The sequence below is a fragment of the Crinia signifera genome, chromosome 2 (assembly GCF_055691185.1).
Source record: "Crinia signifera chromosome 2, ASM5569118v1, whole genome shotgun sequence".
Lineage (NCBI taxonomy): Eukaryota > Metazoa > Chordata > Amphibia > Anura > Myobatrachidae > Crinia > Crinia signifera.
The window spans coordinates 271,475,303-271,489,597 of NC_139218.1; the positions used below are offsets into that span (position 1 = coordinate 271,475,303).

General features: G+C 41.3%; 1 protein-coding gene across 1 annotated transcript in view; it reads right to left on the reverse strand.

Moving 5' to 3' along the window:
• The window catches only part of PCCA (propionyl-CoA carboxylase subunit alpha), a 457,969-nt gene that overhangs the window by 284,587 nt on the left and 159,087 nt on the right, over positions 1-14,295 (reverse strand). The window contains exon 13 of the mRNA XM_083168630.1: positions 2,458-2,601. Coding sequence (XP_083024756.1) covers positions 2,458-2,601 — 144 coding nt within the window. The remainder of the gene's footprint in view (positions 1-2,457; positions 2,602-14,295) is intronic.

Genomic DNA, 14,295 nt, shown 5'->3' on the forward strand with positions numbered 1-14,295 from the left:
GGAATGCCACCCAGATTGCCTCCTTATGTTGGATATTGAGGCATTTAAATATAACTGCCCTAGGTCGGTTGATAGATAGCGTTGTCGCTAGGCTGGACTAGCCTATGGGCTCTCTCAATCACCATGCATGTGTAGGCATCCTCTATGTGAAGTAGCTATGGCAGGGTGGTGACAAGAAAAGCGTACAGGTCTGGGCCCTTAAGAGTATCTGGGAGCCCCAGGATAAGTTGGTTACTCCTTCTCGAGCGATTTTCCAAATCGTCGAGTTTATTCTGCATAGCAAATGTGGTTTTCTGTACCACTTCATTAGTGGCTTTAAGGTAATGAAAATCTTGAAATGCTTCACCCAGGTGTGCTTCATTAGCATTTACCTTCTTGGTGATTTGTTTCAATTGTGATTTAATGTCCTGCACTGACTGCTGTAACTTTGCAGCATGGGCGTCCAGTATAGGGTAATTGTATCCTGTACGGCTCTGACCATGTCAGCATAGGTCAGGGGAGCAGCCTGGGCCTATGGGGTATGCTGGGCGGGCTGTGTAAAAAGCTCAGGTTGTGTGCATGTGAGGTGAGGGGTTTCTGGCAAACTTACTGTTTCAGGTAGCTGCTGTGGTAGCTGTGCAGGTATCTGCGCCAGGGTTGGGGCCGAGAGCACATCTCATGCTGATGCAGGCTGTGGTGCGGCGGCCATGTTGGGAGTGCCCTGCACTGTCTGCGGGAGCTGGTGTTGTGGTTTCCCAGCGGGCAGGCGCGCCAGAAATTTGTCCATTGCGGACCGCTGTTCAGCCTTTGGTCTCCTCTGGTGGTCTGCGGGCGAGAGGCGCGGGTGCCCGGCGGCATGCAGGTGTGTCTGGCCGGGGCGGTAGCAGAGCTCAGAGCCGTGTTGCAGTCTACTTGTAGCCCGTAAGTGGAAGTTCTCGTTGTGTTATTATTTAAGTTACATTTATGATTCTGTCTACTAAGACTTTATTGTGGAGTACACACCCGATCATAATACTAACGTTATACGTAAATTTGAATTATCATTTCATCATTCATCTCTATATCAAGCATGGTCAAACTGTGGCCCTCCAGCTGTTGTGAAACTACACATCCCAGCATAGTTTCAGCATTCCCTAATAGTAAAACTGTGGCAAAGCAGGCTGGGATGTGCAGATGTACAGCTGGAGGGCCATAGTTTGGACATGCCTGCACTATATGAAGTGTGATCTGTCTCAATTGTTATTATAATGTCTTTGAAATTTTAAAATAAAAAAACAAAAACAAAAGCTTACTTTAATGTGGTAGAAAAATCTGTTTAAACTATTGTTTAAACGGCGGAATGGGCTTTGTTGGGAGCGTTCCCTCCCAATACACCGATATTACCTGATAGTAAAAGATTATGTTTATTATCTCAGCTGTAGCCCATAAATGCGTTTTGCATCAGTGGATCCATGAGGACCCTCCATCCATCTAATTATTCAGGGCTAAACTTTTCCATGTCTTTCACATGGAATGGATGGAGACATCCCTCCAAAAAGGAAGAACGCACAGAGAACTTCTTTCAAATATGGGAGGTTTTTATAGATTCCCTATCAGACAATCTTAAAATACAGATCGATAGATGTTTTAGATCCACACAATGGTATAAAACTAGGAATCTCTTGGGAGATGCCCCTATAGATCTTTCAACAGGCCAATAATCATTACGGGGTTTGGGGGACCTCCGGAAAATGTTCATCCAAGTTATTATTGTTTGTTTGCATGGCAAAGGAAAGAATAGAAACTGTAATGTATTTTAATGCGACCCAAATAATATTATTACTCCTTATTGTAACAAATATGTTTTATGGTTTGTAATATTATGATGCTCCATCCTGAATAAAAATAATTTGAAAAAAAAAACAACAACTATTGTTTAAAGCAATGGTTCCCAAACTAGGTGCCTCCCGTTTGGTGGTTCAAGACCAACGCAAATTTATGGTCAAAGTTATAGGCAAAACCAGTGCTTCTGGCTTCAAGAGAGAAAGTGGAGAAACTGAACTAAGCAACCAAACTGAGTACAATGGGGCAGATGTAACAAGAGATAAATGCAAGGGTGATAAGGAGAGATAACATCCAGCCAATCACCTGCTAACTGCCATGTTACAGGATGTGTTTGAAAAAAGTCAGTAAGGAGCTGAATGGCTGGACGTGTAGCTCTCTATCACCCTTGCATTTATCTCTTCTTAAGGCTTAAAACATCTGCCCCATAATTATCTAGCAGTCTTTGAAATTACAGAATCCTATAGGTTGCTTTAAGACAACTACTCTACTTGATCTCTCCAAGGCTTCAAATACTTTTAATTTCGAGATTGAAGTAGTAAAAAGAAACCCTATCAAAAATTTGAATTCTTACAGATTGACAATAGCACTAATTTCACTGTAGCTATGTGGAGCTAGATATAATATCATTCTTCACCAATTGAAACCACATTTTACCTCAGCGTAGACACGACATTCAAATGCCCATCCGTTTATGGGGATATCAGCTTGCTTGTGGATCAGGGGGTAACCCTTAGCAACACGGATCATTTGTTGGACAAGGTCCAGGCCGGTAATGCATTCTGTGATGGGATGTTCAACCTGCAATATTAAAATAGTAATTTCAAAGGATCAGAAAAGAGGGTCAATAATAATAATAATTAGTTTTGAAAGAATATACTTAAAGAAGGAAATATCAATGTCACATTCTAAGAGGTATAGTTACTGATCTACCTTTTCTTTTTTTCTTACTATGAAAAACAGAAGGAAAAGAAAAAACCACAACAACTGTCTTTCATCCCTTGATAGCCAGTTAAATCATTCTCTGGGATATAAAACTGTGCATTAATCTTGCAATCTGTTGTATTTTAAATGTACAAGCGGAGGAAGCTTATTATCATGCTGTTCTGACATACTAAACATGGCATGGACCGGAGCAGCTTATGATTTCCTGTACAGCTAGTCTACTCTGAATCTCAGCAATTCGCCTGCTTTCACTAACCTGTCCTGACAAGCAACCAGATTAGCGTAATCTTATATCAGCGCAATGTAGCAGAAATGACCAGATGGATCCTTCAGATTTTTTCCCTGAAGACTTATCTGTGGAGTGCTTAGCATGCACAATAGCAGCGATGGACTGGAGTTCTTCTGAGTTCAGCAAATTACTGCTAACCGTTTTGGAAGATGCCATTGTGGGAATAACTCCAGCCTTTCACACCATGCCTATGAGTAGCCTGCTTTCAGTATGCTCTAATCTCAGAGAATGGTGACTGACATATGGTTGGCTTAAGCAATACCACCAATTTCATAATGCAATCTGCCAACCAATCTTCCCCAACCACCCAGGAAAAACTATATTTCATTAAAATAGTTGTATGGTATAATAAAGTACTGGACAAAAGAAAGTTTAAATAAATTTTTTTTAACATTTAACTTTCAAATTAAACATGAAATATTTGAATCTTCCTAGTACAGAGAAATCTTTTTTTGGCATCTACATCCAGAAACCTGGTACTATGTATTTCACATATACAGTATACAATATTTTTGTAGTTAAAAGCAAATCATTTTTACATTTAAAAAAAAAAAATACACATTACTGCAACAAACTATATACAATGACGGGTTGGGTAGGATGCCGGCAGCCAGAAGACCCCCCCAGTGGCATCCTGATACGGAATATCCCAAAACCTCCTAGGTAAGCATCCTAAACCTCTCCCTCTAACACCTTCTCCCCCAGCAGCTTATATCTAACCATCCCTACCCCCACCAGGAGTCTAACCTTAAACTTAACCTTCCCAGGCATACTTACGTATAGGATGCCAACAGTCGTGATTCTGGCGTCGGCATTGTGAGATTTGCCGAGATTCCTGTGCCAGTATTTTGACTATCGGCATGCCAACTACATCCACCAACAACAACTCAAACTCTAGACACATACCAAAGGTGTTCTTTGGTAGCTCTTTCAGGAAAACAAATGTATCACGTAAAGATTTATAGAATATATATTTTATCAAAAGATTCATATAACTAACTGAGCTTCACATTGCAGTCTTTAGCTATCAGGCTGGACCTCAAACAAACCTAAGCAACCAAGTATGGGGCACTAGACATCAAAGCCAGACAACTTCTCAGTTGATTTTTAGAAGACAAAATAAAAAGCTAACTTTTATAAAACACATTGTAGGTTAATCAGGTTTCCAAGTGTGCAAGTTAAGAAAACAACACATACTTGCTGAGAGTGTCAGGTGTATCGTCTTTAAAAATATTTCCAGTGTTTGTATGTCCCAACATCTTCCTAGTCATGTTTATTGACATTTTTCAACAAAAACTAAATCAAAATTAATTACTTCCAAACATCTACAGTGTGTGCCTATGTGTAAACGGATGCTCTGTGCACACGGTACAATTTGACATTCGATTTTAACTAGTCAAACGCGAAACACGATCATATATACATTGTATGGAGATAGAACAGGTTTTTTTAAGCTTTTGATCCCGATTCAATGTCGATGCATGCTCCTGTTCTGCTTAAATTAAAATCCAAATAGACAGTGCAGCAATGACTATATAGTGCAAATCGAATGTAGAAAGCATGAATTGTATGTAAATAGTACAGAGTTAGCAAGGATTGCATAGCAATCGAACCGAAAAAGGAATCTCACCGTCTGTACACACCATAACACTTCTTGAATATAATAAATGATAAATAAAAAGGTTTATTTGGCTTTTACTTGACACCTCAGTATAGTGACAGAACCTCACAATACTAGTTAAGTAGCGGTTTGCTAATAATGGAAGTTGACACAAATGGGGTTAAAACGCCTGTGAAAAATGAATGAAAATGAAAGGGAAATAAATGCCGTTACTGTCTTATTTCATGGAGTTTGGCCTTCTCTTCAGTGTTAAAAGCCAGTCAAATATTATTCATGACTTATACATAGACACATAAAACCAATAGGTGATGTAGGTGATGGTTTTTATTTATTAATTTGGGGGGGGGTTTGGAAAGCTTTAAATAAAAGGTTAATTTGTAAACTGACCTTAAGAAGCCCCTCCATTTATAGTTAGATACGTACATTCTAAGTTAACACTGGAATATAGATGAAAATAATAATAATAATAATAATAATAATAATAATCATGCTCTTTTAGGTCTTAGAAAATGGTGAATGGAAGGCATATGGAAGCAGGTGGATGTGTGAAGGCTCTTTCTTAGACATAATATGTTCCATGCAGCTCCAAACATTGGACTGACTGCAGGTATAATTAACACATAACACAAACACAGTAGCTAGAATACTACATGACTAATAATTGTTAATAATTAAACAAGTCAGATATGTGAATATTTTGCCTAACATGTATGTGTGTATGTATGTATGTATGTATGTATGTGTATATATATATGTGTGTGTATGTATGTATGTGTATATATATATGTGTGTGTATGTATGTATGTATGTGTATATATATGTGTGTGTATGTATGTATGTATGTATGTGTATATATATGTGTGTGTATGTATGTATGTATGTATGTATGTATGTGTATATATATATATATATATATATATATATATATATATATATTATAGTAGCGATTACCGTTCTTTATATTTTATTGTGAAACTTTATTGAAATATATTCACGGTAAACATACATAAAGTACAATAAAGAAAAACATCAGCTAAATCCCAACTGACAAAGAAATTGAGCCAACTGAAAGTAGAACATGTCAGCAGTGTCAATGTTAGATGAAACAATCAGCAAGCAAGATATCTTCATGGCTTGCTAGAGAAACAAACAGCATATAAAGCCTAACGTGTGTAACATCTTATGTTTGAGTTTAGGGGACAAGTATAGTATACATTAGTGAAGATTTAACACCTTGAGTGCCCACATTTCTGTGAGATGCGCAAAATATCTGATAAAAATGCCAACATCTCTGTAAGAGATGTGCAAAAATATGAGTGCCAACATCTCTGTGATAGATGTGCAAGATATCCACTAAAGATGCCAGCATCGCTCACATTTGTTATATAAATTCAAATGAAAAATGTGTAAAAAAAAAAAAAAGTTAGATTTCCTATATAAGGTAACATTACAGGTCATTATGATGAATAAAAATGTTTGCTTGCCAATTTTCACACCAATTTTGACAAATTAACTTTGCACTCAAAAGGTTAATTCTCATCCATCTAAACCACGTGACAAAGTAATCCAGAGTTTTTCTTTAAATCTGTGAACTGGCACAATGGCCCTAGCAGCATTGCATAAGTGTTTAAGAAGTGTTTTCTTTTTTTGTAGTTAGACAGATGTATTTTAGAATGTGATAACCAAAAATCAGGACCCTCTGGAACCTGCAGAGGCGTAGCTTGTGCAAGGCAGCCCCCGCCACTGCTTGGGGGAGCGGGGGCTGCCTGGGCGCCTGCTTGCGCGCACGGAGAGGCCAGACAGAGCAGAGGATCCGGGAAGAAGCTGAGCAGTCTTCAGTCAGGAGGGGGCCTGCTCGTGAATATACACAGCCGGCCACTGCCGCCGCGCTGTACATTGTTAGAGGAAGTCAGTGCGTGCAGCTTGAGGAGCAGGAGAGCTGTCAGTCAGGGCTTCCCTGATGCTGGCTCCGCTCACCACGCTGATGGGCTCCGTGCAGCAGGCCCAAGCCCTGCTCTCAGTGATCCTGTGACCGGCTGCCCTGATGCTGGCCCCGCCCACCATACTGATGGGCTCTGGGTGTGCATTAGGGCACAGTCCTGCTCTCCATGCTCAGTGCTCCTGTAACTGGCTGCTGCCCTGATGCTGTCCCCGCACACTCACCACACTGCCAGCTCCCTGAACCTCCAAGGCAAGCCAGGTGAGTGTTGTATAGTGGGGGTGTGAGGGGCTGTCTTTAATCTACTGTAATGTGGCACTTGTAATATGTCTGTAATAGGGTCTGTAATATGATGGGGATTTAGTGTGTGTGTGGGGGCTGTTTATAATGTGGAATGGGCTGTGTGTAATGTAATATAGGGGGCTGTGTATAGTGTAATATGAGGAGGGTTGTGTATAATGTGATATGGGGAGGGCTGTGTATAATGTAATATGGGGGGCTGTGTATAATGTAATATATGGGGTCTGTGTATAATGTAATATGGGGGGCTGTGTATAATGTAATATTGGGGGGCTGTGTATAATGTAATATGGGGTGGGTTGTGCATAATGTAATATAGGGGGGCTGTGTATAATGTAATATAGGGGGGCTGTGTATATTGTAATATAGGGGTGCTGTGTATAATGTAATATGGGTGGGTTGTGTATAATGTAATATAGGGGGGGGGTTGTGTATAATATAATATGGGGTGGGCTGTGTATAATGCAATATGGGGGGCTGTGTATAATGTAATATGGGTGGGCAGTGTATAATGTAATATGGGGGGGGGCTGTGTATAATATAATATGGGGTGGGCTGTGTATAATGTAATATAGGGAGGGCTGTGTATAATGTAATATGGGGTGGGCTGTGTATAATGTAATATGGGGGGGCTGTGTATAATATAATATGGGGTGGGCTGTGTATAATGTAATATGGGGTGGGCTGCGTATAATGTAATATGGGGGGGCTGTGTATAATGTAATATAGGGGGCTGTGTATAATGTAATGTAGGGGGCTGTGTATAATGTAATGTAGGGGGCTGTGTATAATGTGATATGGGGGGGGCTGTGTATAATGTAATATAGGGGGCTGTGTAATGTAATATGGGTGGGCTGTGTATAATGTAATATGGGGGGGCTCTGTATAATGTAATATAGGGAGGGCAGTGTATAATGTAATATAGGGGGCTGTGTAATGTAATATAGGGGGGCTATGTATAATGTGATATGGGAAAGGCTGCGTACATTGGGCCAGATTCAGACCTGTTGATCAGTTTAGTCTCCGCCTTGCAAATCAATGTGCCCCCTGTGTGACTGGATTTGTAAGGCTGCACATCCGTTTGCACCTGCCCGGATATTTAAAAATCCCATCAGATGCTGCTGGCCATCTAATTATATTTACACTGGGCATCAGTGATTGCAGCCGCCACGTAGCCCAGGACTTATACTCGATGGCTGTGATGAAAACAGGCACACTGTATCCGGCCTGGATGTCACACACCCTCCCCTAACAGGCTTTGGCACGCCTAGCATTTCCCCTGTCACTCCCAGCGTTTTCTCAGGGACAACCAGTGTTTTTCTTCGATTCCCAAAAAGCGTTCGTTGTCCACCCCCACATGCCCTCTCAATGACAATTACCTTACGAACGGCAGCCAACAAAAATAATGGCAGGATTTTATTGCAGCATGGCCTAGTGCATGTATACTGCATACCCTACCCACATGCAGTTCATTGATAATCATCCGCTATGCAAATTTGCAGCCATGCAAGCAGGTCTGAATTGGGCCCATTAAAATATGGTGCTGTGCATAATATGGGAGAGGGGCGGCTGTATATAATGTGATATGGTACTTTTTGTACGGGGTGTAATATGGGATGGGTGTGTGTACTGGGTGCGGCATCTCTTCAGTGCAGGAACAGAGGTAGTGCAGGCAGAGAGCTGGGGGCTGCCCACCTGCTAGGAATGACGGAACCGGGGGTCGCAGTGCTAGGCCTCTCCCCATGGCCATACCCACCTGGCATGTAGCTCCGCCCTTCCTGGGGTTGAGCAGGTTGATATTTGAAACAAGCAAAAATTGTGAGGTACGCTATAGTTTTCACCTGCCATTGCAGAACACACCACTGAGTGTATGTACATGGGTGGAGCTAGACACAAACTTTGGAGCGGACCACGATATCCCCCTCTCAACAGGGCAGCGCATTTTACTAGCATCTGGAAACTCCCTGAAACTAGTTTTCAAAAGTAGGCAAGTATGAGAAAATACAGTGTCCCACCCAGACCCAGTACGCTACACTGACAGCAGGCAGTCTTTTTCTCCTGGGCCCCGCTGGAAGTTATAGCACTATGTGCCGGCAGGGTGGGAAGCGCTGCTGACATTGAAAAGACTGAGATTCTCTCAGCCAATCAGCTTCCGGTCAGTCTTTTCAAATTCTGTAGCGCTTCCTGCCCTGCTGGCACATAGCGCTAGAGTACAAGCTGTCTGCCGCCGCCCGGATCATCCCCACTGCTGCACATAGGTGAGGAGGTGGGGGTCAACCAGTCTGCTGGGGGCAGTGTGCAGTGTGCAGCGTGCTAGCAACCAGTCCCAGGGGAGAGGATGTCCAGGTGGCCACGGTGCTGGGCAGAGGGGAGAGTGTTCTACTGGGGATGGGTTCTGCCAGTAAGCTCGCTGCGCTCTCCCTGCTATGCCTCCCCAGGGATGCTTCTCCGCCAATCACAGCGCTTCCAGCCACATATGTGGCAGACAGACAACAGTAATTAGAAGCAGTTTGGTGATTCACCTTTTTCTGCAGCCATTCATTTAAATTAAGTCCCACCAGGGTGGTCAGTGTGGACCAAGGGGGGCACATATAGGCATGTGGTGGGAAGGGACCAGGAGGGACACATGTGCATATAGTGGAAATGGACCAGGGGACACATGGAGAGGCATGTGGGGGAAAGGGACATGGGGAGAGACAGAGAGTTAATGTGTATGGGGCATTATGGGGGGGGGGGGGGCGCCTAAAAATATTTTGGCTTGGGGGAGCATCATTTATAGTTACGCCACTGGGAACCTGGTAACCTACAATTCTGGTTGACAGATAATCTTAGCATAAAAGGGGACTATTAATAAGTAATCCCACCAGATATGGATTAAAGAACCTCTATACGTGCCGCAGCGCCATCACAGGGGGGATACAGATGGATGTAAGTAGTAAAGTTATGTTGGGTTTCGGTGACATTGAGGCTCATGAAAAACCGTCACAATTTTTTGTCATTCCAGGAAAGTAAATATCATCATTCCAAGCATCAAGAAATGTTGGATGGGTTGGGAAATATATTTTATCTTCCGTTCTTCAGTTTGTTAAGTTCCTCTGTGATAGGGCTTAGTAGACGTTGTTGTTGCAATGTGACCCATGAGAGGTCTTGGAAGATCTGTATTGGGTGACCATTAAAGTCAATGTAGCTTGTCGTGAATTTTTGAAGATTTCCATCTATACTTGAAAATATTGAAGCCAGCAAATTACATCTGGTGGACGCTTAGGCAAAACCTGCCTTTATTGTCAATATCCTCCAGTCTGCATTTCGTATCAACCAATGACAGAGATTGGTGTGATGTAAGGTCATGAAGCCATCTTAGCTTCTCTATGGAAAGCAAAGGCAAATCCCTTCTCAAAAGGACAAAACCATGTGCACTGCAGGTGGGACAGATGTAACACTTGCAGAGAGAATTAGATTTGGGTGAGGTTTTACTTCAAAGTGAGATCTATACAGCAGTGTAAAATTAAAGCAGTCAGTATTTTTCCTGCAAAGAAACAAAATAACTCACCCAAATCTAAATCTCGCTGCACATGTTACATCTCCCCCCCCCCCTGCAGTGCACATGGTTTTGTCCGTTTGAGAAGGAATTTGCCTTTGCAAGTAAACCAGAATAAGGGCCAGAGTGTGAAGCCATGCACATGTAATGCTATTGCTTTTGATCTGGTGTTATTACATCCCACCACCAGAGGGAAGCCCAGAAGAATTTATATATGAAACAAGTAAATGGAGGGAGGGTATAGTACCTTGGTTGTTTTCTCTAAGGGGCAGATGTTAATGTCTAGAGAATCCAACACTAGATAGTCTCTGCAAAGCAGGGGAGGATATTTATTTAGACCATGGTCAGTTATAATAGGCAGAAAATAAAGTATACAACGCACAGGAGGCGCTTAATAACAGAGCCCACAATATAGAAGTGATTAGAACATCTGTCCCACCCTGTGTACTGTGTTCCCTCCCTCAATAAGGAACTATTTGGTCTCAAGGGTTGTTAACATAAGGGAGAGGTGAGAAATGAGAGAGGCCGGAGCAGCTGAATTGGGCACACCCCATCCCCAGCAGCTCCCCACAAGCCATATATGGCAGCACAGCATGCCCGCAGCAAGTCATTTCTGTCTCCAAGGTGGCCGCCATCGCTGGGCACAGTTTGTGGACCCCCTAGGTGTTGGGCTGCTCTCTTTCAAATGGCTGCACAGTCAGCGGCTCTCCATCAAGACAAGAGCGTTGCCGTGAGGAGATAAAGGGCCGGTACATTTCTTCAGCAAGTCGCGCTGACCAGTGGAGATCATCTACCTGAGGCCACGGCTTTGTGAAGGTGGGTAGGCTGAAACCCCCAGGGACAGCTAAAACCTGACCCCTGGCCTCTGAGCTCAAACCCACTGCCAAGAATAGAACAGAGCGGGGAAGATCAGGCCAACAACAACCCCAAGTGAGAGTGGCAGACTCCAAACTAGTAAAAACAAGCCAGACAATTTTTCCCATACTCCATATCTTTCTCCTCCCACCTTCCTTTATCCGTTCAATTAAGAACATTAAACTTATGCTATGTTATATTTATTCTCTAGAGTGTACCTTTATTGTAGACATCTCTGATCTTAGGACAGTTTATATAAACATTGAAGAATTCCAGAAGCATGTTAATTCATTAAATTGGAATTACTACTCTATTGGTACGTATAAACCGTTAGAAAACCTGTGTCTGCTTTATGGTGAATTTGTTAGATTAATTTACCATGTTTATCACCTAGAATTTATCCCTGGTCGTGGGGTGGCGTTAACAATTGTGGGGGCCATTTCACACTTCAGGGTGCCTATTTGGCCTCTGTGGGCCATTTAACATTGTTTCCTATGGAAAAATCGGGTCAATTGAGGCATTGAACAGGAAAATTGGGTCAATTGAGACATTTAACATTGTTCCCTATGGAAAATCGCGGGCATCGCGTCGGTCGCGTCGCACCCGATTTTTTAGTGCATTCAATGCCCGCGATGGGCGCCGTGATAAGTAAAGAGTACCCTCAAATCTTTTTCTTTCATAATGGTGTTTTAAAAAAAAAAAATTATCTACTACACTTTCTTGTTTACATATCTCATCATTACAAGACGTACATATTAAATTCTAAAACCGAGCGTACATTCCCCTCCCCCCCTCACAGAGGTCATCTTTTTTTATCAGTCTAGACAGGAATCTGTTTGAAATGTAAGAACGATATTGTCTCTTTCACACACTGATTTTGGTTATGTTCAAAAATTGATTGTTTTTGGAATAAAGTGCTATTAAAGATTCACTTTGCTATGTTTTGTCATTTTGATCCATGGATTTCTCTGCTATTTACAAAGCTTAACCATTGGCTATCGTTTCTCACAGTAATGCTGACCACTGCTCGGAAAATGATACCTGGAAATGGAAATCTAACTGTCCTCCCTCACTGAAATGAAGGGAGATCTATTAGAATTCATGTCTTTTTAGAGACATGCCCTTTCCCAGATATTGAAAAAGGAGATACAAAAAACATTTATATAAAAAAGTAGAATCTTTATTGAGTTGTTAGATTCAGTTGCACCACTAAATATCATGTGACTGTTTCAGACTACAATGATTATCCAATAGAGGCAGGTTTTGGTGTCTGTACTCTATATTTATAAATAAAACTGCATGTTAGGTGATCACTGACCCCCTAGGGCAGTCAGGTGGTTTATTTTAGTTTTTTGTTTTTTTCTTGTTTTTGTTGTTTTTATTTTCTGTTAATATTATTAATTACATTACTGCTTTGCCCTATTTTAGGCCTAATCTATCCACTGGAAGCAGATTACCATGTAACAATTCGCTATATGAATATACATCATCTATGATACGCCAAGTACGGTTATCTAATCTACTTTATATGTCCTTAGTGAAAATACAATAAAAAATACTTTATATACAATAAACAGTAGGGGGGGGGGGGGGGGGGGGGGGCGCCCAAAACGTAGCTACGCCACTGTTAGAAATGTATAAATCTACCTAACCAGGGTCAAATCCAGCAATGTTTGGAGTTCATACAAAACTTGGGGTCAAATGTAATAGGGTGTGAGAATTAGAAAGTGGGAGATTTGGGGAGAAAGTTCCCCTTTTTTTTTTTTTAAAGCGGCAATCAATTACATGGCAAAATTACCTGGCTTTTCAGTGTAAATTGATTGCAGCTTTTAAAAAAGGGGTTAAAGGGGGGGGGGGGTAAACGCTCCCAGAATCTCTCACTTTCTAAATTCTCACACCCTGCTACATTTGGCCACCAAAATATTTAAATAAGTTATTTGGATGAAAGCGTTTGTATCTATGCCTGATTAATAAACATACTGAACAGTGATAATCTACTCCATCACTGCAGCTGGTAAACATGACAGCTGATTTAGCAGTTGAGGCTACATAAAAGGTCTTTCTAACCTGTATAAGAGGCAAAGAGAAGTGCAACAAAGAAAAAAACTTGAGTGACAAATTAAGTGCAATACATGCAACAAGAAATGTCTACATGTCATTCATAAACTGTATTACGGAGACTGGATAAAGGAACATAACAGAAAAAGAAAAGGATCCAAACACTGTCTCTTCTGACAAAACAGAAATTCTCAAACACATCCTGAGACAATCTAAGAACAGACTACCACAAGTGAGAGCTTAGAAAACCCTTGGCATCTGTTAGAAGTGAGAAGGGCGATATAAGAGAGTATGAAATTTTAGCTCTCGGTAGGGTGCACTCCCACTGAACAAATGTTCTAGCAATGCAGATCTTGCAGAGTTAGGATAAGCATATGGTAGAGGTGGTCCATGTTTAATGCTTGTCGGAGGTTAGTTTGGGAGAGTGAATAGGAAAATAAAGAAAAGAAAACAAATGAAAATTGTTTCCACTGAAATTGCTAGCAATATATGTAATTGCTATGATATTAAGCAAATTTGGATTAGTGAGTTTAAAAACAAAATGAAATTATCCACCAGTGTGGTCAATTTAAAAACGGCCCCATTACATTTATTTCAGGGGTGGCGGTGCTCATTGTACCCATACTGCATCTATGCATGGATATATTTTGTGTGTTCATTGGTTTATTTGAGGACTGCTGGCTTTTGCCCATGTCTGAAATGTGCACTTCTGCATTTATTTCCTACTTTGTTTATACCATATATAGTTTTCACTGTATCATAAATGCTGCCAACAACATTGTGCTGCATCTTTTTTCCAAAGTCCACATCATTAATTTTATCACCACAGCGAAATCTACTGTATTTTTTTCAACATACTCTATGACATTTGATCATCTAATAACCATAACCCTCTAGATATGTTAATTGGTAAGTCATCCATGCATGCCCAGCATTACTGAAACAGCTGA